We start from the raw sequence: 26549 nt of genomic DNA, 5'->3' as shown, positions 1-26549 counted from the left end.
AATATAAAGTGATCAGTCACATCATGGTATATTATGAGTCAAGTATTGCTTCACTCACATACAGACAAAATGCTGCAACAACTGAGAATGTAATTTAAATTGAAATTCATTTAATTTAATTTTAATATGAGCATATTTGAGCCAAACATTTCTGTAACAGAACAGATCAAAGACTTAAAACTACTGCTTTGAGAAAATGTGTAATGATACACATAAAGAAATTGTAAATATTTTTTGGACAGCAGAACTGTTATTTTACTCAAGAATATAGGCTTAGTTTGCATAATAGTAGAAATGTATAGTATATTTATTGCAACTTTTAGTTATTTACTCCCCAGAAGTGATGGGAGAAACAAATAACCACTGAACATTTGTATGATAATATAAATATTACAACAGTGAATCATGTATTTATTCGTACAATGACTCATAGACATTGACAGTCAAAAAATAGTGTGATATCAAGAAAAGTTGTTCTTAGAAATGACTTCATCTTCTCATGCTAGAGCTGGAAATATCTCTGATTCTAGAGTTACTCATCTGCAGGATTGTTCCATTTAGTATTTTAAGGTCACTGTTTTCATCAGGGATGTCACTAGGATTGGAAGACAGGGGGGGCTTAGCCCCCAGGGTATTTGTAACTTGCGTTTATAGAAAATCTTACAGTGAATTTGAGTAAAAAACAGCTATGTACTGTATATGTTTAGCTGTATTTGTCTCTTCAACCCTGTTACCATCTTCAACCCTGTTACCCTAGTCTCAACCCCGTCATACCTACATTTTTATTAATTATTTTTTAAGTTTATGAATAAGTAATTTAATGTTTGTTGAACTTAGTCAGAAATGTTCAGAGCAATCATAAGAATACAATTTCTGGTAAGCTACGCTTTTTTTTATTATTTCAATTCAATTAAATTATTGTATTTTGATTTAATAGTGACTCATTTGGATAAATATTAGGTAGGCTACACAAGGTAGGCGTTAATTTTTCTCAAGAAAAAAACAACTCACCTAATGCGGTAAACATACAAAGAGCCCTATCAGCTGGCAGTATTATTTAAGGTTAAAAATAACTCAAATGAAATATAATGCGTTTTTTTATAATAACAACTTTATTTAATTATATAATTAAAAATATAATAAATATGTAATATAGAACACATATTTAGCAAAATACTCTCTAGGCCTATAGCTCTTTTTTTCTTGCCAACTACGTGCTGTAGCCTATATTATGTTCATTAAATGGCTTTCCTGAGGTAAATGTGACATTTACCAGCTATTTAAATTGTTCTCCAGCTATGTTATTGACCTCTTCACGCTGATTAAAAAACACTGATTGATCGATATTTTGTATGAGGAATATACATTTCGGTAAGATGTAGCCTATGTATCTTTCAACAGTGTTCGTGTTTTTTTACTATTAGAGATGATCTGTTCACGTGCGCTAGGGATCTGTCACGTCACATTTACAAGCGCCAAAACGGTATTTATTGTTTGAATTTCGTAATAAAATTGACAGAATCTGAGAGTTGAGATTATTTTATATCATAAAGTAACCTGCTCTGTCTAGTCTGTCGGTCTCCGTGTCCTCTTTGCTTCACGATTTTTCTGTGCGTGAGAAAATGGATGTGTGGCGTGTGAGCGTGTGAAAAGTGTCAATTGTGTGTCTCACGGTGAATGCGTGAGAGTTGGCAGCTCTGTTACGACTCTTTGCACTGTCCAACTTCCGACTTTTCGGCTATTTTTTGTAGCTGGATATATATCATTTGTTGCGTCTAAATATGAATTTGGTTTTCACAGTGCCGGCCCGAGCCTTTTGGGGGCCCTATGCAGAATTTGATTTGGGGGCCCCCTCCCATCACGCGGAGTCACCTGTGCTTGACAATTATTGACACAAATGTCACGCTATAATGTTACGTTATAATTAATACAATGAGGTTATGTATTAATACAAAATAAATACTTAATAAAAAAAATAATACTTAAATAAAAGTTTTAACTTTTTCTTTACTCTTTGAAACTTCTGAAAACAAACTGTCACAAAACATATTAAATAAATTATTTGCAAAATTTCCTCCAACGTTCTGCAACACTTTTCAGTGTGCAGAATGATGTCTTGTATGAACATGACGGAGTATGTTTTTATGTTTCCACTGTTCGATCGCGCCCGCGTCACACACACACACACACAACATATTCCAGCATTGCAATCTTGACATTGCAGCCTTTTCATTATAGCCATAATAAAATATAAAAATAAAATATTCAACCTAACATATAAAAATTACACTGCTCTTTTTAAATAGTCAGTAGTACAATTCATACTATTCACAGTAATCACCACTCCACTGTGATGTTTCCAAGCACATTTTTGCACATGTGAAGAGGATGATTTTTTCCGTCGATATTGGAACGTGAGTGAAGTACAAAGAAGCCTATAATAAAGAATAGTTTACCATCCAAATACATCGCAAATGTTGAAACAACACATGAATGTTGGGCCCCAAGCAGCCGCTTAGTTCGCTTATGCCTCGGGCCGGCCCTGGGTTTTCATGCAACACGTCCATTTCCTCATGCAGTGAAAAAACAGACAGGCAAGACAGAGCAGGTTACTTTTGATATGAACAGTCTCAACTTTTATTGAAAATGAAAATGATATTTTCATATTTTTCAGAAATATCACCGTTTGATTTTATATCTTTTTGTTTTTGAAAAACATCAGCATTAATGTGTATTTCGTGGTAAAGCTGTTCTATGTAAAGCAAGAGTCAAAATGTGAACATCGTATGTGAAAGAGTGGAAAAACACCCTTAAACCACATGCCATTGACACATCAAAACACACACACACACACACACACACACACACACACAACCTGACATCAACCACAGATGTACAGTTATAGACTCATGCGCATTCAGAACCTTTATGTCTACCCAACAGATCAAACCACATTTCTGTAGAATTTTTGAAATTATTCAAATTTCTGACTTATTTTGAAATTTCTGAAATTATTCAGACCACAGCAGGTTATATTTTTGACACAAGCTGAGCTGCTAGAGCCTCAAACTGCCAGGGGCCCCTAAAAGAAGTTCAAAGGACATTTTAACAGAACAACAGTAAAATTACAGTACTAATGTGTATGGCCATCTTAATTTCTTTGCTTTCAAATGTTAAACCATCAAGCTTTTATTTTGGCAGAAAACATCAGGTAGACCTTAAAGCTTCTCTTTTGTTGACAACAGATTTACAACTGATGCTGGAGATGGTGCCTATTGTGTTTTAAAATGCAGTTTATAAGCGACTCAAAGCTAGTGCACTTGAAGAGATGGAGTTTGTGTGAAGCAATATTTACATGAGTTTCTCATGTGTAAATGAACTCAGTGTAACACTTCATTATAAACGCTCACTATGTCAGACTGTATATTTATATAGTTAAATTGCAGCCTTTACAATTGATGGTCACACTAAGCCAAAGGGATGAAGTTATTCTGCTTATTGTACATATACAATACATCTAGTTTCATAATTGTGACCACACAGATAAAATAGAGGTCGACCGATAGTGGATTTACCAATAACAATATCTAGGTTGGACCACGCTGGCCGATAACTTAAAATGGGAACTGAATGAAAGCATAAGAAAAAATAACTCCAATAAAATAGTGCTGAATTGTATTACAAAAATAAAAAAGCAGTACTGTATTTTTTAAATATTAATAATTTAATTATACCTTGATCATTCATGTTAGTTCATAGTCCAGTGCCTAATGTTCACAGATTTAAAATGTAAAAATGTATTAGTAAATGATGAAATTAACAATCTAATAGTGAACAATACTTCTACAGCATTTACTAATCTTAGTTATTGTTACAGATGGACTCTTATTGTAAAGTATTACAATTTCATATAAATCTAAACATTCTTTCTTAAAGATGGCCTTCACTAGCTTTAAATAGCCAACTTTGTTGGTTAACTAATGGTAACAATCGTGGCATTAAATATTTGGGTTGGTCTTGCAAAGATTTTGCTATATATTATATATTGTTATAAAATATCTAGCTGAAAATAAAAAAATATATTTTATACACTTAATGTTAATATTGTGATTCTCACCAATCCCAAATCTCAACCACAGACTCCCGGTGAAAGTGATCACACAGCTGGATCTTGAACTGAAGTGAAGACTGAAGTTTGATCATCTTCTGACATCTGCATACACTACTTCATCCTCCTCTTTAACATTCTGTACAAAACACAAAATATAATAACAATAAACCATTTGAAACCTGAACACTTAATGAGATTAAGTTTGAGTTCAGATATGTTTTTTCGTAAGACATTGATCAGGTCCAGATTCTTACTGCTAATGTGAAGCAGCTTGAGGAAACCGCATCAAACCTTTTGACATCTTGCTGATATACTTAATTTAGACATGCAAATATTTAAACAAATTGTATTACAATGAATATTAATAACAAAAATACAGAACTGAGGTGTTTAGAAATGGACAGAAATACTTATTATAATGCTGTGATATAACAGTAAAATAGTGCCCGTCCCCTTTTTCAGCGGCGTTGGTTCCAGAAGCATTTCTTCCATAATTTATTTTCCCCATATGGGATTTCTTCGTTAGAGTTATAATAAGCCATGAACCAAGCCAATCAGCTACGATGTGAATCACAACATTACAAACTATGATTTGATGCACACAAAAAAAATGTAAAAAAACACAAATGTACAAGACTGTGTACTTAATGACTTTAGTGAGGGAAAGAACTGCAATCCCATGAAGAATTGAAAACGGCATAATCAAGTTTAAAATGATGTAACACATAGCCTAGACATGCAGAACATGCAGTGCATTTTTGTCACATTCAGTTTCCTGTTTATTTCAGCTGAATCTCGCTGAACTACAGCACTATTACTGGCTTAAGGTTTTTTAACACGTATTTGAAAGTAGAAAAGTCTAAAGTGTTGATGAAATTTAGAGATCCTGCACTCTTTCAGTGTTTCTTGGTTGCTTTAAAAACGTATTTCAGTATAAATAACCTTCAGACAAGTTGTTCCGTAAAAATGATAGACAGTAAAATTATAAAGAGCACAGCATAAATTTAAGAATAAATGATCTCACCGATTTCTGTGGATTTCTTTTGTAGAACGTCGGATCAGCATAAGTGACCTCTTTAGCTGTTTAAACAAAAATGACAGATGAATTAAAACCTCAATACTCAATCTCATCTAGATCTGTTTCATTATCATGAAAGGGGGAGGGGGGTTAGCTATTGTAAGAAGAAAAAACGAGTGGGAGATAGGAGAAATGAAGATTTTGTTCATATTTCCCACTCCTTAAATGTGTTAAATAATCATGATTACAAAACTGACCAAAATAATGATTTGTGCCATAATCAAGCAGCCCTTCTATAGATTATATAAATAAATCAGTTCAAATCATAATCTAAGGTAATTGTTGAATATTTAATTTAGTTAAAATATCTATAGAAACGTCACCCTTGAGTTAAATACAAACAGAGATGTTAATTTGAACACCAGTAGAGGGCTGCATCTTTACACATGTAGGATATGGTCACAAATTGTAGAGAAAGCTGAGTATTATTAAAATCATTTAGATGTGCATTTCTGAGTTTGTATTTCTGGTGTGTTTTGATGCAGTTTTGAGAAATATAAAAAATAATGTGTGCAAGTGAGATGAGTAAAGAGCACTGTCCAGTGTCATTATTACTACACCCAATAACTATACATATTATATACTATAATTATTTTTGGTCTATTTATTTCCATAAAAAGGAACTAGACAGTATAAACTAAAAAAAAATGTAATATTAAAATTAAAAGATATTTATGCCTATTAATTGGAAAACTAAATTTTTTTAAAGTGTTATTTGTTATAAAACTTGTTTGTAACACTTGCCTTCTTGATCAGTTTTTCTACATTTCTTGCAGATGCAGAAGATCCCAACGACTGCAGCGACAATCACCAGAGATCCAGCAGAGATCAACACTATCAGAGGCACTGGAGAGTGTGAAGAAGACTGTGTGTCTGGTGCTGTAATGATACAGAAAGAATTGAATGCATCAGTCTGATCTACAACAGAAGACAGAGATCAGCATAGATCAACACTATGTAGCAAGGGTAGGCCTTGATCTGTAATGGACAAAATGAACCATGAATCTGATCTACAACAAACACTATGCAATACCAGCACTGTAACATGATAAATAAACAATCAAATACATCATTAGTTGATGTGGTACCTGCACATGTGTAACAGAGTGTGTTGATGTCCAGATGTGTGGTCTGGTTGCTGATGGGATTGTTCAGCACACAGCTGTAGGTGTTTTTATCCTGATATTCCACCTCCAGAGGTAGAGAGAGACTGATGCTGAGATCACACACACTGATGCTGGACAATACACTGATTCCTGCGTACCAGGAGAGAGTCGCATCACACACATTCAACACTGATGAACACACCAGTGAACAATTTGATGATGATGATGAACAGTGTGAAGAGTTACTGATGATGACAGGAACAGGCAGACGGGCTGAGAAAGATTAGAAAAATAAAGATTAATCATATTAGTAAATAAGATGGCTCTTTTTGACCATTTTAATATGTTGAGAGAGATTCTGATGTCATTCAGTAGACTACTGTGAGTCCAGATTTATAAAAAAAAGTTTGAGATGCCAGTTTTATAATAAATCAAACGGAAAGTGTTCAATAGGCTGAAAAGAAAAGTAAAAAAAAGTGTGTATCTCAATATTTTTTATTTCAAGATTGAAAAATCATTAATTTATTGTGTATATCTGCTTTAATTATAACAAACAAAATATGTAACTCACCATAGACTGTAAGACTAAAACTCTTGCTCACACGATCTTTAACCTCTAGTATATAAACTCCAGCATGTTCAGTTGTGATGTTTGTGATGGTCAGAGATCCAGTTTGATCGTCCAGCTTCAGTCTGTCTCTGAATCTCCCATCAAGAACATCATCATATACAGTCATTCTGTCAGCCAGTACATTCACTTCAGCTATTAAAGTGTTTTCATTTCCAAACCTCCAGTAAATCAGATCATCATCCATCATTTCAGTAAGATTAGAGTTTAGAGAGACTGAATCTCCCTCCATCACTGACACTAACTTCACTGTATCTGTGTCACCAAACACTCCTGAAGAACAGTTTATCACAGATTAAGGGTCTCAAATAACTTTGCTGAATTACTTAATACCATTTCTTGTAACTATAATGACTAGCAGCACAAACACAGAAATTGCTGGCTATTAAATCGAGAAAAAAAAAGAGAAGAGCAGCACAGACAAAAAAAAAAAAAAAAAAAACCTGTTCAACAGACAAAGAAATGTGAAAGGTTTGAAAAAGAAAAGCACCATTCCACAAAAATAACAGCATCAGCATCATTGATAAAATACTAACGCATGTACTAAATTACACTGATATAAAAATATATATATATGTAAAACATACATTTATAACTTACCAACCACTTGCCACAAACATGAGAGGAACAAAACAACACCGTGAACCATTTTCTTTAAAATATCATAAAAAAGACTGCTTTGAAATGACAGAACTCGTGTGCTTGTGAATCCTTCCCTAACAGGAACTGACCACCCTTCAGTTGACTCACTCTAGCTGTGATCATATATATATGTAGGCCGATACATAATATATACACGTAGGCCTATATCAAGTTTGATGTATCTTTTCTTTAGATTTTTTTTTTTTTAATCTTTCAGGTCATAAATTAAAAATGTAAAAAAAAAAAAAATTGTGTGAAGAGGGAAATTGTGAGGTTCATATTAGCAAGAGAGGTAAAACTAATTATTGACTGATATACTGATGTCTGTCCAATAATATAAGCAAAAACAACTAGTTTTATTAAAAATAACTGGAGGAACGATAGTGCCTGCAGTGATATTTAATAGCCTAAATTTAACCTGTTAATATTTGAGTGTGCATAATAATCTTCATTACAACCTTCATAATATGGACATACACTCACCAGCCACTTTATTATGTAAACCTTGCTAGTACCGGGTTGGACCCCCCAGAACTGCCTTAATTCTTTATGGCATTTATTCAACAAGGTGTTGGAAACATTTCTAAGAGATTCTGGTTCATATTGTCATAATAGCATCACACAGTTGCTGCAGATTTGTAGGCTGAACCGTTGATATAAGGCAGGATGATTCATGTTGCTTAAACCAAATTCTGACCCACCATCTGAATATCACAGCAGAAAACGAGGCACATCAGACAAGGCAACATTTGTCCACTGTCAAGTTCTGGTGAGTCTGTGTGAATTGTGCTTCAGTTTTCTGTTCTTATCAGTCAGGAGTGTCTGATGTGTGTTTCTTCTGCTGCTGTAGTCCATCTGCTTCAAAGTTTGATGTGTTGTGTGTTCAGAGATGCTCTTCTTCACTTCGGTTGTAAACAAGTTGAGTTACTGTAGCCTTTCTATCAGCTTGAACCAGTCAGATCCTTTTCCTCTGACCTCTGGGATCAACAAGGCATTTTCTCCCACAGAACAAAGAACTGATTTGATACTAGGCTCTGGCTCTGAACCAGCACTCAAACTGCCTTGGTGGAAAAGCAGTAAGAGAACTGAAGCTCACTGGATATTTTCTGTAAACCCTAGAGATATTTGTGTGTGAAAATCCCAGTAAATTAACAGTTTCTGAAACACTCTGATCTGTGTGGCACTAACAACCTTTCCACATCACGTTTCTTCCACATGATGCTCTGTTTGAGCTTCAGCAGATCGTCTTGATCATGCCCAAAAGTGTTTTTCAAAAACTGCTGCGGTAAGTGTGAGAGCTGTTAAACACAGGCAGAAAGCTTAAATAATTAGGAAATGAATTAGGTTAACTTCAGGTTAATTACCGGTAATAAAAAATGGCAAATAAGGAAATTAACAGTATACTAATATACTTTTACTGTAGCCTATATCTTTCTATGGCAGAAATAGTAAGAGTAGTATGCTAGTCTACTCTCTAAAGCGCTCTTCCTATCCTGAAGCTTCAGTCTGATTGGTCAAGCCTGCGTTACTTTCATTTGTATTTGACCAGTATCAACCAATATACAATATTGCCTTCGGGTTCTTTAATTTGACAGAATAGCCTAAATAATGATTACTATCATTTCACGTGTCCTTTTTTTTTAATTAGCCTATCCATTTTTAACAATTTTATCTTTAGGCTACGCTAGGCTAAATGTCAGGAACAGCTGTAGAGAAGTCAAATGAAGCATTGAGGGCGGTTTTTTTCCTGCTGAGACAGGAAAAGAAAGAGACCGATGCAGATGCCATTTCTACACAGCAAAAAACAGCGGAGCATCATTTGAATCTTCAATAGGCCTATCTTATTCAATTTACCAGAGCCACAGAGTTAAAATGATGGGAGGCTATATTGTGTTCACCCTTCTTTTCTTGCTCGTTAATGGTAAGACATTTTTTGTTTGTTTCTTTACTTTCGATCCTTTACATTTCAGCAAAGAAAAATGACTCAGTTTCATATCGGAGAGCGGGGCACAAACTAACACATGGCTAGTTGTAACACACACGGTGTAAATACGTCCACATATGCTAGCATTAGTGTTACTAGTTGCCATATCAACACTATGCATTTATTTTACAATAGGAAAAAAAAGTTCACTTTCATTTGTATTTTTTGTTTATTTAACATTAGACTAATCTAATATTATTTCAATCTTTAATGCTTCACTAACTAGCAGAAGACACTAGCCGGGTTTAAATCCCAGTTGCGCAGATTGGGAACGTTCTACACTGCATTAAAACGTAGGCTAACGTTACCCCGCTATTAGAATGCTATTCCATACAATTACCGATGCAATTAGCATAATTCACACATTTCTGTTGAAAACCAGAAACAAGTTAATAAAGACTGAGAGGAAGAACCTGAATATTCAGAAATTAGTAGCCTATTTCAGTAAATTTTCAGCATCCGTACTGGCGCGTCTATTTGTGTCCTCTGTAAGAGCTGTGTGTGAAGGGAGGTTAGTGTTGTGTTCAGCACTGTGTTTTTATGAATATGTTTCTTCATCTATTTACCTGCATTGTTTTGAACTATGTTGTATAGCTGTGTTGTGCAGTGTGTTCATTGTCAAAATTATTTCATTTTGAATAAAAAAAATGCTATTATTTTGTACTAAAAAAAGAACGATTGTATTTTATTGACAAAATATTTGAGTTTGTCTTGTATTTTTATTTATTTTTTCTTGTATAACATTTTAATCTGTCATATGATCATGTTACAATGTGCTCCACCTATGGGGCATGTTGTCACATTTCACTTCCATTCTTTCAGGGTAAATCAAGAAAAAAGTATACACTGTATCAATGAAACAAAACCACATAATTGTACTAGACATGTGTGAAACTAATGTGGGAAAAAATAAATACCCCAAGTGAATTTATACACAAACTGAGAAAGTCAAAAAGTCTTAGGTTGTGCCCCAAACATTTCCAACAGTGTTTTAATCCAGAGAAATCAGCGAATTTACTTTCGTAGAAACAATAAAGATGCTTTATTATATTGTGTTTTATAGACAGATGAGCAACTGTTTGGTTACCGCTATCAACAGAAAACGAATCATTGTTATAGCTCAAAACGGTTAGTCTTATTGTTTGAATCTCTTGTTTTCTTTGATTTACAGCGAGTAACATGTTTGTACCTCAAAGACAACACTGTTTTGTCAAGTGGCTAACATAGCATAATCAGAAAGAGCTTTATTTATAGTAATACAGCATTTTCTCCACCATTCATATATATTTTTTTAAATTAATGACATGCCCTTTAGCAACACAAGTCATCCAGTTTTTATTAATATGATATTCTAATATCAATCTAGTTCACTGCAATGTGCATCAAGTGTCTCATAGCAGCCACTGAGTGAACACAGAGTAATGTAACATTAAACACACTCAAATGTATTTCAGTGTGATTATTTTCACCAAGAAAAGCAGCGTTGCATTACCCCACAATTTTTAATTTGTCAAGTAACTTGACCTGTATGAGTAGTAATTCAGCACTTGCGGTTGTTTTATTAGATTATAAATAAAATAATGTGAATTTAAGCAATCTTTTCTTTTTTTTTACCGAAAGGAGCTGCAGTGAAATTATTTACTATATTTTTATACCATTTTTACAAATGAGGTTGTCCCCAAAGGAGATTGTAAGAGGCTTTGTCAGATTTATCTCACTTCTGGATACACATGTGTCCTCAAATGTATACACACACTGTCTTTGTGGGGTCTTTTCTTTGGCACCTGTTGTTATATTTTGATCCCCACAATATAGGTAAAATATGTACACACACCCACACTAATACTGTAACTGTTTATTTGTGTCTTCAGGTGTGTTCAGTGCTGAAACAGATGAAGTGAAAGTGATGGAGGGAGATTCAGTCACTCTAAAGACTGGTGTTACCAAAGATCCAGATGACAATATGATGTGGTATTTTGAAGACACTCGCATAGCTCAGATCAACGTAGAGGCCAGTAAGAGCTGTTTATATGATGGAGAAGACGGGAGATTCAGAGACAGACTGGAGATGGACTATGAGACCGGATCTCTGACCATCACAAACATCAGATCTGAACATGCTGGACGTTATGAAGTACAGCTCAACATAAAGAAGAGTTTAGGAACCAGCCAAAGCTTGAACAGAAACCGCAAGTGTGGCAGCACAAAAATCACCAGAAAGAGCAGCAGCACTCATGATGACACCATAAAAACATTCAGTGTTTCTGTCACTGGTGAGTCACTCAATGTTATTAACCCTGAAGTATTTTACAGATTGAATACTGTAAATAAATTATTTTAAACGGTGACATTCAGACATGTTTGTTTATTGTCAGGAAAATACTGCATGTTATTATTCATAGCTAAATAACCTGCTTTACAGCACAAAATGATTTCTGTCACAGTTTTCAACAGTCAGACATTAAACAAAACAAAATAATATTTTTAAAAACAAGTTCAACTTTCATTGACGCCATACTGCCATAATGACCTATTTCTTTAACATTAATTATTGTGTTTTTTTTTCTTTCCCCCTTTATTTGTATTCTCTTGTGTTTTCCAGTTGCTGATCCTGACAAGACCAATAAAGCAGCCCAAATGGCACCAAATGAGCAGGAGACTGACATGAGTATATTTCATCCTACCTTCCTTTTTTTATCTATTTATAATTGCACAAAATATATTACAATGTATTTATAAACATTGTTCTTGTGTGTCAGCAATGATAGTGTTGTTGTTGTTGCTATTTTTTATTGTTTTTAGTGATTTTTTTTTTTTTTTTTACTGAGATATGTTAAATCCTACAGTAAAATCTTGTGAGATTTTAAAATGTTTTACAGTTTTTCTTTATGAGCAAGAAAATGAGCTTCACTTTATAGTTCACCTCAATAAATCTGCTGTCATTCTTTCAAATGCATTAATTTCCTTTGGAAAAATAATTTGATAATGTACACACATATTTCATAAGGCAAAGCAAGGCAAGTTTATTTAAAACACATTTCATATACAGCAGGTAATTCAATGTGCTTTACTTTTTTTTAATGGTAATCAAAAATATTTAAGGAATGAAAAAAAATAAAGATTTACATTAAAATGAATATGAGGGACATAAAAGGACAAAAGGCTTAATGTAACAGAACAGAAACAGTTCGGTCAGGGTGTTCACAGATGTTTTAAATGTGAACTTAAGAGTCGCTGCTGACAGACTCATCTGATGTCCTATAGAGTCCATCACAGCATGTTTTTGAATGAATCCCATATTATCTGGGTTGATGCTTGTGATCTGAGAGCTCTGTTTGGTTTATAAAACATATCCAATATGGAATAATCACTGTATATGAACAGAGAAGTAAGTAAATCTCCACACTGGACCTGTAAAAGTGTCCATAGAGAGAATATATCTATGAATATGGTATAAAAACACAGTCAGATTAACTCACACTAATGTCTGTTTCTCTTGATCAGCTCCAGGTTCAGGTCTATCTTCAGGAGCTGTTGCAGGAATAGTTGCTGTTCTGCTGGGGTTTGCTGCTTCAGCTGTTGGTGTGACTTTCTATCGTCTCAGGAGCTCCTGAAAGGGTAAGCATCACCTACATACACTATAGTGAGAGGAAAACGTCTTTATCTGGCAAAATTGGTGTTTAATTGTGCGTGTGATTATATTTCAAAGCAGATGTGGAGAAAAAGAACTGAGAGTTTCTGTAGAAAGTCTTAAGTATGAGGTGAGATACTGAACTAGTGTGTCTTTATTGATCTGTGTTTGATTTCACCTGGACTGACAAAATCATCCTGGTTACAAATAAACATTTTAAACAGAACCTCATTCACCGATTGATGACTGATGTGCTGATTTTCTGAGTTTCCATAGCTGTTTATTTCACTCTCTTTATTGTCTGTGATTCGTTGTTTTCTTAGATGGAGAAAGATGAAGGTCACATGATCAGAGAGGATCGTAACCACTTCTGTAAAGCAAAAAAAAAAAAATGCTTCCTTTAAAAATACAGGGGAAAATGAGCTTGTGTTTTTGAGCTGAAACATGAAATGCTTTGCTGGCCTCTCATTAATGATAAATCACTTACCTTCAGCTGTTATGCAAATATTAAACCAGTTGTTACTGGAAACAGAGATAATGATGCTAATAATCATATTTTCTAGCTGAATGTTTATTTGTAATTTTATCATCTAAATGTCCTGTAATTATTTGCGCGACAAAAGTTACTGCAATAACATTTCAACCTTGTTTTAAATATGCATAATAAACTGCATTTAAAGTATTTGTTTTTAAATCTCAAATAACTTATAGAATTCGGGCCTTTCTGCTAAATTTATACAACAAGGTCTTGTTATTTGTTAGAAGTGAATGAATGCAGTGATTGTACCATCAAAACAAGGACACAAAGCCACTGTTCAGAACTTTCACTTTCATTGTCCCTCAGAAGATGACATCATCTTCCAGTCTCGGTCCACAAAGAAAAGAGTTATAATAACTTTAACACTTGAATTGCAGCATTTCTACTGTTATGGATTCTGAAAGTTAACATAGTCATTTTCTCCATAAAGAAAAGGGGGCTTTTGATAATTTAAACCTTTATAAATGAAGTTGTATGGTTCTGGCCTTCAGTCAGTATTAAACATCAGTAACCAAATGAATTTCAATGACAAATTGCACATTTAAAAATTACACTTGCAGTTTTGGGATTGTAGTACTTTATTGAGAAGATAAATAGGAAAAATACTTCCAGAACTAAGACTAAAGAAAAATTTGTGTTTGTTGCACTGTAATATTACCTTATAATGAACTTTACACTGTCTGCTTGTTTTTTAAATAAACTGTTTAATGCTGCCAGTGTGTTTTTATTCAACCATTATTCAATTTGATTCTGAATTCATAGTTTATTCTTATTATGATGGAAATGGACACCTTCAGTTATAATACTGTAATTATGTATATCAGTTGGGTAGGTAATATTTAGGTTTTTTTTTTCAAATATTTTTACATTTGTGTTGCAACATGCAACTCCTAGTAGCCTATGCTGTCTTGAGCTACCAGCCTATAATATAAAAGCTATTTTAATAATAGCCTACAGACAACTTTGGGAGACACAAGAAAATGAAAAACACAAGAATATATTTTGTAAATATTTATTTAAACATGCAATAATAGACATTTTGAAAGCTTAATCTCAGTCATCCGTGAGAAACGAACAGTTATAGGAGTAGTTTAGGACAAAACACGATTTGAGGCGCTCACACTAATCATTTGTGTTCTGGCTGCTTATTAAACAACATGAAAACAGCAACATAACATAAATTAAGAAAACATGAAATTGACATGACGTGGTCTGTTTTCTCCTGTTATCCTCTTGAAGCTCTGACGTCATTGACCAGAAGAACAGCAGCAGCCGCAGAAGCCACGCCCATCAGCGCAGTGACGACCAATCGCAGCACAGCTTCAACAGAATCACAACAGGGGGCGTGGCCTTCTGGAGAAACTAATGAAACAAATGATAAATTAAATTAATTTTCAACAAGCTGACTTTAGCTGTCACAGGCTCAAAATTAAAATAAAATAGATATCTGCACAATCTCCTTTTGTGATCCACAGATAAATCAAACCTGTTCAGAAAGTCATGAGTAAATGATGAAAGAAAATCATTCATAATATCTGGCATCTTAAAGGAGCTGTATGTAAGAAATTTATTTCAATTAATCATAAAATGGCCCTGATATGTCACTAGACATTAAGAAATCATGTTCATTTCAAATACTTATATCACTGACAACAGTAGTCCGGCCAGGATATTGTCATTTAAAAAGTGAAGTAGCCCTCAACTGATGTTGATGTTGTCATCTTGTGTTTTTGTCTGAAGTCCCACCCTCCACCTATCTACCAATCACAAAGTCAGTAGTGTTTCAGCATCCGGGTTGCCAGCTCTGCTCTAGTTACCACAGCTGCAGCTACAAACGTGTAGGGCCTACGTTCCTGCTGGATCCTGCAGCCTATCTGGCAACCTCGAGTCAGGGGGGAGGGGATGCAGTAATTTGAAAGTGATTGCAGTACCAGTTTTGGCCACAATCTTACATACGGCTCCTTTAATTTATCAATTTCTGTAAAAACAACTAATTAAATCAGTGAATATCATCATCAGAGCTGTGGTACCTGCACATGTGTGACAGAGTGTGTTGATGTCCAGATGTGTGGTCTGGTTGCTGATGGGATTGTTCAGCACACAGCTGTAGGTGTTTTTATCCTGATATTCCACCTCCAGAGGTAGAGAGAGACTGATGCTGAGATCACACACACTGATGCTGGACAATACACTGATTCCTGCGTACCAGGAGAGAGTCACATCACACACATTCAACACTGATGAACACACCAATGAACATGATGATGATGATGATGATGATGAAGAACAGTGTGAAGAGTTACTGAAGATGACAGGAACAGGCAGACGAGCTGAAAAAGATTAGAAAAATCCAGATCAATCATATCAGTAAATAAGACGGCTCTTTTTGACTATTTTAATGTGTTGAGAGAGTTTCTGATGTCATTTACACACAGTATACTATACTGTGATTCCAGATCTTTTTTTTAATAATCTTTGAGATGCCAGCTTCATAATAATTAAAAGGAATTTTGAACACCAGAAAAGTGTTCAATAGGCTGAAAAGAAAAGTCAAAAATATGTGTGTATCTCAATATTTATAATTTTAAGATTGAAAAATCAACTATTTAGGATTTATGCACTTTAATAAAAAAAAATAAAAAATAATGATTTAACTCACCGTAGACGGTAAGACTGAAACTCTTGCTCACACGATTTTTAACCTCTAGTTTATAATCTCCAGCATGTTCAGTTGTGGTGTTTGTGATGGTCAGAGATCCAGTTTGATCGTCCAGCTTCAGTCTGTCTCTGAATCTCCCATCAGGATCTCCATCTGTCAAGATGAAATTAACAAGGGTCCCAATGACTTCCATAGTATATTTTTTTCCTACTATGGAAGTCATTGGGACCCAAAAATTGCCTGGTTACTGATAAGCTCGGCTTTTATTTTGATAGGCCATATTTACTATTACTTCCGGGCCACGTGGCCAACCTGTCTATATTTCAATGTAGATCTTCAAACGGAAAAATGAAAAAAGGAATTTCAAAAAAACTAAATCGGACCGTTATTTGATTTCGGTTTTGTCATTTTTCGTTTTTGGATTCAGAACCAAAAACGGGAGAACGGCTCTTTTTTTTTTACCGTTTCTTTGTTTTTGGTTTGAAACATAGACTGTAAAAAAATATGGACGTAGTGTCCGTGACGTCACCCGTAGGTTTCTGAAGAGCATTTTTGAAGCCTAAAGTGGGCGGAGCCGGCCGTCGCCATCTTGGCCTTGCGTCACTCCCGGATAACAGAAAATAGACAAACAGGCGGGGCGTGAGTGGAGCTGAGGTATGGAAGGCCAAAAGGGCCAAAACGTGTGAAACTGTCGTGTAAACACGTAATTACGTGTTAACACGCAAATTATTAGACATTAGCACCACCTACTGGTTTGGTGCTCTTGCTCAAACACACAGAACCTAATTAGATTAAGGTTGTAAAAAGCCGTTTTTAATGTGAAAATACATGTTGAACAATGCATTTTCAGAATATAGGATACATATAATAATTATTTTAAATGGGCCTATTTAGACAGTTAAGTTAACTATAACTAATCAAGCCCTGAAAGGCATGACCATTTTCACAATCACAATAGAAATTGTGTAAGGATAATTACACATTTCTCCAAACAGTATTTTCATGTAGCCTACACTTATACCATATTTCTAAAGCATCTTTTTATAATTTAACCTCTATGCATTTGTTAGAGAGCCCCTTCTGATAACACCATTAAGCCTTATGAATCTGAGATAGTGCATTGTTTTGCGGTGTTTTTCGAAGTTAATATATATATATATATATATATATATATATATATATATATATATATATATATATATATATATATAACAAAGTTATTTATATTACAACACACACACTACACTTTGCACATTATATTACATTACACACACAAACACATATATTTTACAAAGTTATTTATATTACAACACGCACACTACACTTTACAAATTATACTACATCACCCCCCCCCCCTTATTTATATTATTTATATTATACACACATGCGTATGTCATAATAATAATCTAAGACGAGAGTGCCTTGAATTATTAATAATTGAAATGAGACAGAATTCCTGCCATAAAATGACATTTTACAATGGATATTCAAATGTGAAATCTGTGAATATAAGACCAACAATTATTAAAATAAACTGTAATATTACTACACAGAACAAGAGATTATGCTATATTCTCGCCAATGTTTGGATAGATTTGGAGATTACACTCGTGATCTATCTATTCAGTTTCCTGCAAGTTATACCCTTCCGTCAGTGTCGTTGGCTTATGATGGCTGATGAGGTATGCTCAGCGTTGTGCTTGCGTCACTCTATCATGAATAATTCAAATAAAATAAAGGTGTTGTGTCACGTTGACACTGCCTGTCGTAACTGTTTGTAATCATTCTCATGACTATTAATGTGATGATGCACACCTTCGTTGTATTGTATTTATTCATGAGATTGTGAACGAGCTCTTACCTAATGGATACGTTGAGCCTACGTCACCTGGCATCTTCAGTTTGGTGCACGCCCGTGATGCGCATCGTATAGTAAATACAGAGACGTGAAAACAAACAGCACAAAACATAGCTACTTTCGGTTTTAATAAACACTGTTAAACATATTACGGTGGGTTGTATACGTTGAAAATAGTTATTTTTTTACTTTATTTAAGTTTGTCATGAGTTGCTTCGCGATTAGCGCGACAGTCTGCCATTATATGCAATCAAAATACCGTTGCATTTGGAATCAATACGATTTGATGTTGTTTCAGAGTTATGAATTATTTATCTTCGACTTCGAATTATCCCCCCATGTCTATTAAGAGTTGGCTAAGTGAATGTCCGTAGCCTAACCCCCATTCACGGCCGTAGCCAGCTATGAGGTCACCGAGGTCCGGACCTCGGTCATTTTTTTTATATTCAAAAATAAAATGTCAAGCTCTCTGAATGATTATTTAGCCGTTTAAACCACCTCATATCATATGACCCAGATAGCAATTACGTTTGGGCCACATGTGGGTATTATCTGGCACATATGGCCAAGGCCGTAACCAGGGTTTGAAAATTAGTGAGGTCCGGAGTGAGGTGTTAAGAATTGTGCTATAATAACACCCACAAATGCACTACATATAGCCTAAACCTCAAAATAGACAGACATGTAGATGATTGTGAAAGATTTTTTATTCAATATAATGTTTTACATTTCACAGACATGTTACAAACTATTTACAGGCTATTTGCTATAGTGTGTGTGTGTGTGTGTGTGTGTGTGTGTGTGTGTGTGTGTGTGTGTGTGTGTGTGTTTGTTTGTGTGTGTGTGTGTGTGTGTGTGTGTATGTTTGTTTGTGTGTGTGTGTGTGTGTGTGTGTGTGTGTGTGTGTGTGTGTGTGTGTGTGTGTGTGCTACTCTTCAATCCTTGGCTCACTGAAATGACAAAATAAAGACAGATTCAGACTTCAGACAGATAGTTTATAATCAGTCCAATGAATCAGTCCAGTCCAAAAAGCAAATGCAAATGAATGTTGGATGACTATACTTTTTACAACATGCATTACCTTTCCATTAAAGGCTAGCTGTATCCTCCTGTGGCCAGAGGCATCCCACCGTCTAAGGACTCTCTCCTTGTCCAGCTTAACTTTTTGATGAACATGCATCAACGCCAGTCCTGTGAGCCTTTCACTAGACATAGAAGATCTGAGCCATGTTTTGAGCCTTCGCATTGCAGAGAATGACCTTTCACATTCACATGTTGTCACAGGAAGTGTAAGAAAAATTTTCAGCATACACTGGATGTTGGGGAAGAAGGCCATCTGTGTTGTTTTCAGGGTTTCCAATGCTGATGCAGGCAGCACACCATCTTCAGAGTGAAACTTGTGCCTCCAGCATTCTATCTCCTGCTCTACTGTGCTTGGGTAAGGTAGGTCCTCATGGTACCACTTTACCATTCTTTGCTCTCTTTCTTCTGTGAGTTTCCTCAAAGATTTTGGTACCAGGTAAGCTGCTAGTAATGCAGGTTCATTACTTTCAGAGAATCTCTCATCCAGCTCACTAGTTATGTGATCGATGAAGGGATAGAAGAGATTCACCCGGTAGTGGTCTTCCACTGACTCTGTGGATATGTTTGGTCTGTAATTCTGTTTTACTGATATTCTACGCTTTGTTGGGACCACATCAACTGAGTTGGCCAATGCTGTGGCTTTTTGAAAACATGGACTGAATCCTTGCTCATTTCTTTGGTTGGCTATGACTTGCCGTACATTTCTTGCCTCCTCGTATGCTGTGATGATGTCCAAGTTGGTAGACTGCAGCTGTTTGGTTAGAGGTAGCATATAACCCAGCACTTTGTTGGCTATTACAGCAGTAATGATGGTCTCAAATGTTCCAATACTATGCCGGAGAGTACTGGCCTTTCCAGAGGTGGTAGTTACTTCTGCCTCCATGGTCTCCAAAACAGAATGTATAGCAGTGAACTTCTCCACAAAAGCACTCAGTGTGTTTGCTCTGCTACCCCATCTAGTGTCTGACATCAGTGGGATCCCTGCTGTTCTTGGTTGCCCTTCTCTTCTACTCTCTGCCTGCAGGGCATCTTTTCTGGCCCCTGTGGCTGAGAAGAACACTGCAATCTTTTCTATGATGGCCATTGTGTTCCTCACTAAAGGAAGATCAGAACAACCATGCACCACAACCAAATTAAGTGCATGGCTCCTACAATGGGTGTACATTGCCCTGGGGTACAGTTCCTTGACTCTCTTTTGTACCCCACTCACTTTGCCACTCATTGTAGAGGCCCCATCATAACCCTGACCCCTTAGGAAAGTTGTTTGAAGATCCCACTTTGTCAGCTGATTGAGAATGGCTGAGGTTATTGTTGCCGCATCTTGTTTGGGCAAGGGACAGAAACCGAGAAAATCCTCCTTTATCTCTATGTTTTCTTCCTCCTCATTGACGTAACCGACACATATGGACATCTGTTCAGTCCCACTTATATCCATGGACTCATCAGCTAATACAGTGAAGTACTTGGCTGCCTGTATTCTATTGATTAGGGTCCCTCTGATTTCCTCTGCACAACATTCAATAAGCTCATTCTGAATTGCGGGTGAAAGGTATATTGCATTTTTGGGTGCAGTCTGCATGTGTTGCTTTAAGGCCACATCAAATTGTGCTTTCCAGTTAACGAAGTGGTTAAAGTTTCCATTCTCACTGTCCCCCTCCCAGCTCCCCCGGAATGCTACATTTCGCTGGCCAAGACACACAATTATGTCAATAATAGATAGAAGACTGTTACGGTTTGCAATGACTTTTTCCTCATATTTCTGGCTGATTATTGAACTAATGTCCTTTCTTTTTTTTTGGACAACAGAAAGGAAGTTTTCTGCCTTTTCTGTGGATTTTCGATGTCCTTCTGTTAATCTGTGTCTTGGGATGATACCTCTCTTTTCACCCACAGCATTCTTCCAGTCAGTAAAGCCCTTTGTTAGAAAACTACAGTTTGAGCCCTTTAACTTATTAAAGCTGAGGCAATGAGCACAATATGCTGAATCCTCAAATGGTGAGTAACGAAGCCATTCATTTTTTTTCTCCCACTGGACATTGTATTTTAGTTGTTTTGTGCCAAATGTCCGATAGGGATAGCTATGCTGCTCTGGTGGTATCCATCTATTTTGGAGCAAACAGGTTTTATCTCCATCTGAGAGGCTCTCGCCCTTATTTATTTTATTCTTTATTCTCACAGGGTCAAAGGGATGTAGAGTCCCTTCTTCAGTGTTCTCGCTGCCCTGCTCATCACTGATGTCATCCTCATCTAAGTTCCTCTGCTCTCTGTCCTCCTCCTCTGTCTCCTCATCTCTGTCCTCCTCTCTGTTGCTCTCCTCTGTCTCCTGATCTCTATCCTTCTCACTGTTGCTCTCCTTCATCTTGTTTTGATCTCTGTCCTCCTCTCTGTTGCTCTCCTCTGTCTCCTGATCTCTATCATTCTCACTGTTGCTCTCCTTCATCTTGTTTTGATCTCTGTCCTCCTCTCTGTTGCTCTCCTCTGTCTCCTTCTCATCTCTATCTTCCTCTCTGTTGCTCTCCTTTGTCTCCTGATCTCTATCCTTCTCACTGTTGCTCTCCTCCATCTTGTTTTGATCTCTGTCCTCCTCTCTGTTGCTCTCCTCTGTCTCCTTCTCATCTCTATCTTCCTCTCTGTTGCTCTCCTTTGTCTCCTGATCTCTATCCTTCTCACTGTTGCTCTCCTCCATCTTGTTTTGATCTCTGTCCTCCTCTCTGTTGCTATCCTCTGTCTCCTTCTCATCTCTATCCTCCTCTCTGTTGCTCTCCTTTGTCTCCTGATCTCTATCCTTCTCACTGTTGCTCTCCTCCATCTTGTTTTGATCTCTATCCTCTTCTCTGTTGCTCTCCTCTTTGTTCTCATATCCATCTTCCTGATCTTTCAATTTAGGCTTTTTTTTAAGAAATACATCTAACGTATTTTGCCGGAACCTTTTTGCCATTCTACACTCTCTCTGTTCTGTCTGTTTTGGAGGATAAACATTGCTAAATTAGACCTTCTTTATTGCATCACAATGGGTTATGTAACAATACTGATTACTGTAATAGATGTCCATAATAAACATTGCTATATGGATAATAACTTATAATAATAACTTTGTCTGTGCTCTAATGCAGTGGTTCTCTACTGGTTAGGCCATTGGACCCACATTTTACCATGGACATTAAGCTGCGACCCTTTTTTTTTGGAACTTGACCTATATATATATATAAAGAGTTAAGATGCAAAAGCCTCTAAGTGCCATCTGAAAATTTCTTCTAGAATGATCATTTTTATCAAGCTTGTAGCTATATTTAAGTTCAGTAATTTCACTTAAATGGCAATGAAAATTACCTATTAATTGTCATTTAAGTGAAATTACTGAACTTAAATATACGAGATATATATATATATATATATATATATATATATATATATATATATATATATACTGTATAAGAAATTAAACTAAACTGATGAGTATGAGGTAGCCTATAAGGTAGCCTAACCAGGTAAGGCTATTAAATAGCAGTTCCAAAATAGTTTTTGTTAATAAGTTGGTATGTGAGACCACAGTCACTTAGAAATACATTACAAAAACACAGTGAAAATAAAGTGGCATTTTGAGGGTTAAGGTCTGTTACCATGGTAAATTTGCGCGTGTAACTTAAGAGTGCGCGCAACGAGCACAGTATGACTGGCTGACAGGACTGGAAAGTTCTTTTTTTTTAGGTAAGGGAATTTTTATTTTATAACAAGTTATAAAAAATAACGTTAGAATAATGACACTGACATAAAACTTGACGACATCTCACTTGACCGTAGATACTGAATGAGGAAAAAGCGTTTTTCTCAGGCACTGATAGAAGAGTCAACCGCTTTCACGCACGTCTTTCAAAATAAAAGTCCAGCGTCAGAAAAAAAACAGAATTACGTTTGTTGTGTCTTTGACTGCACACTCCGCGACCCACTCAAAACGTTTTTGTGACCCACCAGTTGAGAAACACTGCTTTAATTTATGTTTTTTGATGACTTAAAGTTAACTAAAGAGCATGAGACGTCTTCCTGCTGGCCAGTAACGTTATTTGGCATAGCCTTTCATTAGGTAACAAACAGATTTGTATTATGCTATTGTTTTTGACAGTGTTATACATTTCTTTCAGATATTCACGATGATCATTGCGATTGTCTTACCGATTGTGGTATCTTCCTGTCAGCAATTAAGTTACAGTTTGTCTATAAGCTTTTTTTTATTAATGTACAATGTTGCCAGATATTGCTACGAAAAACAAGCAATTACAAAAAGAAAGAAAAAATATCCGAAATAAGTTCAAAGCTTGTGTTTTGTAAATACGATTAATATATCACTAACACTAGCGTGCAACTTTCCACTTTACAAACGTCCCGACTCCCAAAGTGTCACAATAAATTGGAAAAACGAGTAAAAAAAACACGTATAAAAGGTGGATCTGGCAACAAACGGAGGCTGCACCCGCGCTCTCACTCAACACGTTCACTGCGCCGTTCAAGCCCCGTTCACTGCGCTAGCTTCTTGCAGCAACATTTATTGCAAACACTCATATGATATGAGGTGGTTTAAACGGCTAAATAATCATTCAGAGAGCTTGACATTTTATTTTTGAATATAAAAAAAATGACCGAGGTCCGGACCTCGGTGACCTCATAGCTGGCTACGGCCGTGGATGGAGGTTTGATAAAGCGAATTGGGAAGAATTCATGAATCTGAGTGAAGAGGGATTAAAGAATATTATAATAGAATCAGATAGATCTGTAGAAATGATAAGTGATGATATTGTTTATGCCATTCAAGGAGCAGCTAATAAATATATACCAAAAGGGAAAGGAGGTAGGAAGAATAAGATAGTTCCGTGGTGGAATGAAGAGTGTGCAAGTGCAATAAGAAGGAAAAGGAAAGCATTTAGGATAGTTAAGAAAACTCATAATTTTCAAGATTTAATAGAGTATAAAAGAGCACAAGCTGAGGTAAGGAAGATTGTAAGGAAAACTAAGAAAGAGTATTGGATGGCTTATTGTGATGAAATAGGGAAGAATACACCAGTAGAGGAGGTATGGGGCATGATTAAGAAAATGAAAGGGATTCAAAAGAGTAATGGATATCCAGTTTTAAGTATGGAGGGAGAAATAGCTGTGGAGGATGAAGATAAAGTGGAAATGTTTTTAAAGGCATTTATTAAAGTAAATAGCTCAGAGAATTTGACTGAACAGAGTAAGAAAATGAGAGAGTGTGTGATGAAGGAATATTCTGAAATAAAGAAGAAAAAAGAGGCTGAAGATAATTTGTTAGATGTATCATTTTCTATGAGTGAGTTAAAGAATGCAGTAAGAAGAATGAAACAATCTACTACAGGAGTGGATGGAATTAGTTATTGTATGATGAAGCATTTTAGTGAAATTTCTATGGAAGTGATTTTAACATTTTATAATAGAATATGGATGGAAGGTATAATTCCCCAAAGTTGGAAGGAAGCATTAATTATACCTATTAAAAAGCCTGGGAAAGATCCAAGTAATCCTATAAATTATCGTCCAATAGCTTTAACTTCTCATGTAAGGTAATGGAGAGAATGGTAACTGATAGATTGACTTATCATTTGGAAAAAATGAACTGGTTTTCTTCTTATCAAAGTGGGTTTAGGTGTGGTAGAGGGACTATGGATCCAATAGTATTTTTAGAAGATGAAATAAGAAAGGCATTTATAAATAAGGAAAGTGTTATTGCTGTTTTCTTTGATATAGAAAAGGCATATGATATGTTGTGGAAAGAGGGGTTACTAATAAAGTTACAGAAGATGAGTATAAAAGGAAGAATGTATAATTGGATTAAAGAGTTTTTAATTGGAAGAAGTAAAGGTGGGTGGAGCAATATCTTCAAGTGGAATAGTTGATAATGGTACACCTCAGGGCAGTGCAATAAGTCCACTTTTATTTATTATTATGATTAATGATGTTTTTTTAAGGATTGATAGAAGTATGGGGAAATCATTGTTTGCTGATGATGGGGCTATCTGGTTTAGAGGAAAGAATATAAAGTATAACATAAAGAAAATGCAATGTGCTCTAAATGAAGTAGAAAAGTGGTCAGGGGAAAATGGTTTTAAGTTTTCAGTGGAAAAGACAAAAATAATAGTTTTTACTAAAATGAGGAGGAATATGGATGTTAAGTTAAAATTATACAAAAAAGAATTAGAGCGTGTAAGTACAGTAAGATTTCTAGGAGTTTGGTTTGATACTAGATTAACTTGGAAAGAGCATATTGAGAAAATGGTGGGAAGATGTAAGCGAGTTGTGAATGTAATGAGATGTATTTCAGGTCAGGAATGGGGAGCAGATAGATTGGCTTTAAAAACTATATATATATCTGATCTATAATGGATTATGGTTGTATTGTATATGGTTCTGCAAATAAATCTCATTTAGTTAAAATAGAAAGAATTCAATCTCAAGCACTAAGAATTTGCTGCGGAGCATTTCCAACTTCTCCAGTTTCGGCTCTTCAGGTAGAGATGGGTGAAATGCCCTTGCAGATAAGAAGACAGCAATTAATGGCATCTTATTGGGCAAATTTGAGAGGACAGAGAGAGGATCATCCAACAAGGAAGGTAATAAGTCCTAGCTGGGAACATGAGAAGAGATAGGGTAATAGTTTTGGATGGAGTGTGGGGAAATTAGTTCGAGATATGAGATTGGAGGAGGTTGGATATGCTCCAATAATTCCTTTATCTCCAGTACCATTATGGGTTATGCCCCAACCAGAAGTAGATTTAAGTTTATTAGAAAAAAGACAAAAGGAAGGTTCATATGAAACAGAAGTATATAATGTAAGGGAGTATATTGGGTTTACAGATGCATCAAAAGATCCAAAAACTGATCATGTGGGTTCTGCATTCATTATTCCAAAGGTTAAAGTGTATAAGAATAAAAGGATATCAGATTGTTTATCGGTGTATACTGGAGAGATGTTTGCAATAATTATGGCAATAAGGTGGATTAGGGAAGTTAAAATATCCAAGGCAGTAGTATGTTCAGATTGTAGTTCAGCTCTAATAAGTTTGAAGGAGATGAAGTCAGAAACAAGACAGGATATGGTAATAGAGATAATTCAAGAATTATATTCAATCAAACAAGCTAGTTTAGATGTACAGTTTTTGTGGGTTCCAGCACATATTGGGCTGAGAGGTAATGAGGAGGCTGATGCATTAGCAAAAAAGGCAAT

The 26549-nt window shown here is 35.6% G+C and overlaps 1 protein-coding gene and 1 long non-coding RNA gene across 4 annotated transcripts in view; one reads left to right on the top strand and one right to left on the bottom strand.

Annotated features, from left to right (window-relative positions):
• Positions 1 to 4111: 4111 nt before the first annotated feature.
• Positions 4112 to 6245, bottom strand: LOC311294968. The gene is made up of 3 exons (XR_014628155.1): positions 5934 to 6245; positions 5136 to 5191; positions 4112 to 4247 (listed from the first exon to the last, which is right to left on the bottom strand). It is a non-coding gene; the product is annotated as an uncharacterized lncRNA (long non-coding RNA).
• A 2847-nt stretch (positions 6246 to 9092) lies between these two features.
• LOC311294961 (uncharacterized protein) overlaps positions 9093 to 26549 on the top strand; it is a 31535-nt gene continuing 14078 nt past the window's right edge. Inside the window, exons 1-6 of one of the 3 annotated variants that reach the window (XM_084416088.1) lie at positions 9093 to 9486; positions 11421 to 11822; positions 12152 to 12217; positions 13054 to 13167; positions 13262 to 13310; positions 13504 to 14431. In XM_084416088.1, coding sequence (XP_084272214.1) covers positions 9438 to 9486; positions 11421 to 11822; positions 12152 to 12217; positions 13054 to 13163 — 627 coding nt within the window. In that variant the 5' untranslated portion in view covers positions 9093 to 9437 and the 3' untranslated portion in view covers positions 13164 to 13167; positions 13262 to 13310; positions 13504 to 14431. Of the gene's footprint in view, positions 9487 to 11420; positions 11823 to 12151; positions 12218 to 13053; positions 13168 to 13258; positions 13311 to 13503; positions 14432 to 26549 lie in introns of those variants that run through there. The other 2 variants (XM_084416090.1, XM_084416089.1) reach the window with 2 other exon arrangements.

This window comes from Rutilus rutilus, assembly GCF_951802725.1.
Source record: "Rutilus rutilus genome assembly, chromosome: 8".
In the NCBI taxonomy this organism is placed as follows: domain Eukaryota; kingdom Metazoa; phylum Chordata; class Actinopteri; order Cypriniformes; family Leuciscidae; genus Rutilus; species Rutilus rutilus.
This window is presented reverse-complemented; position numbering and strand designations above follow the sequence as displayed.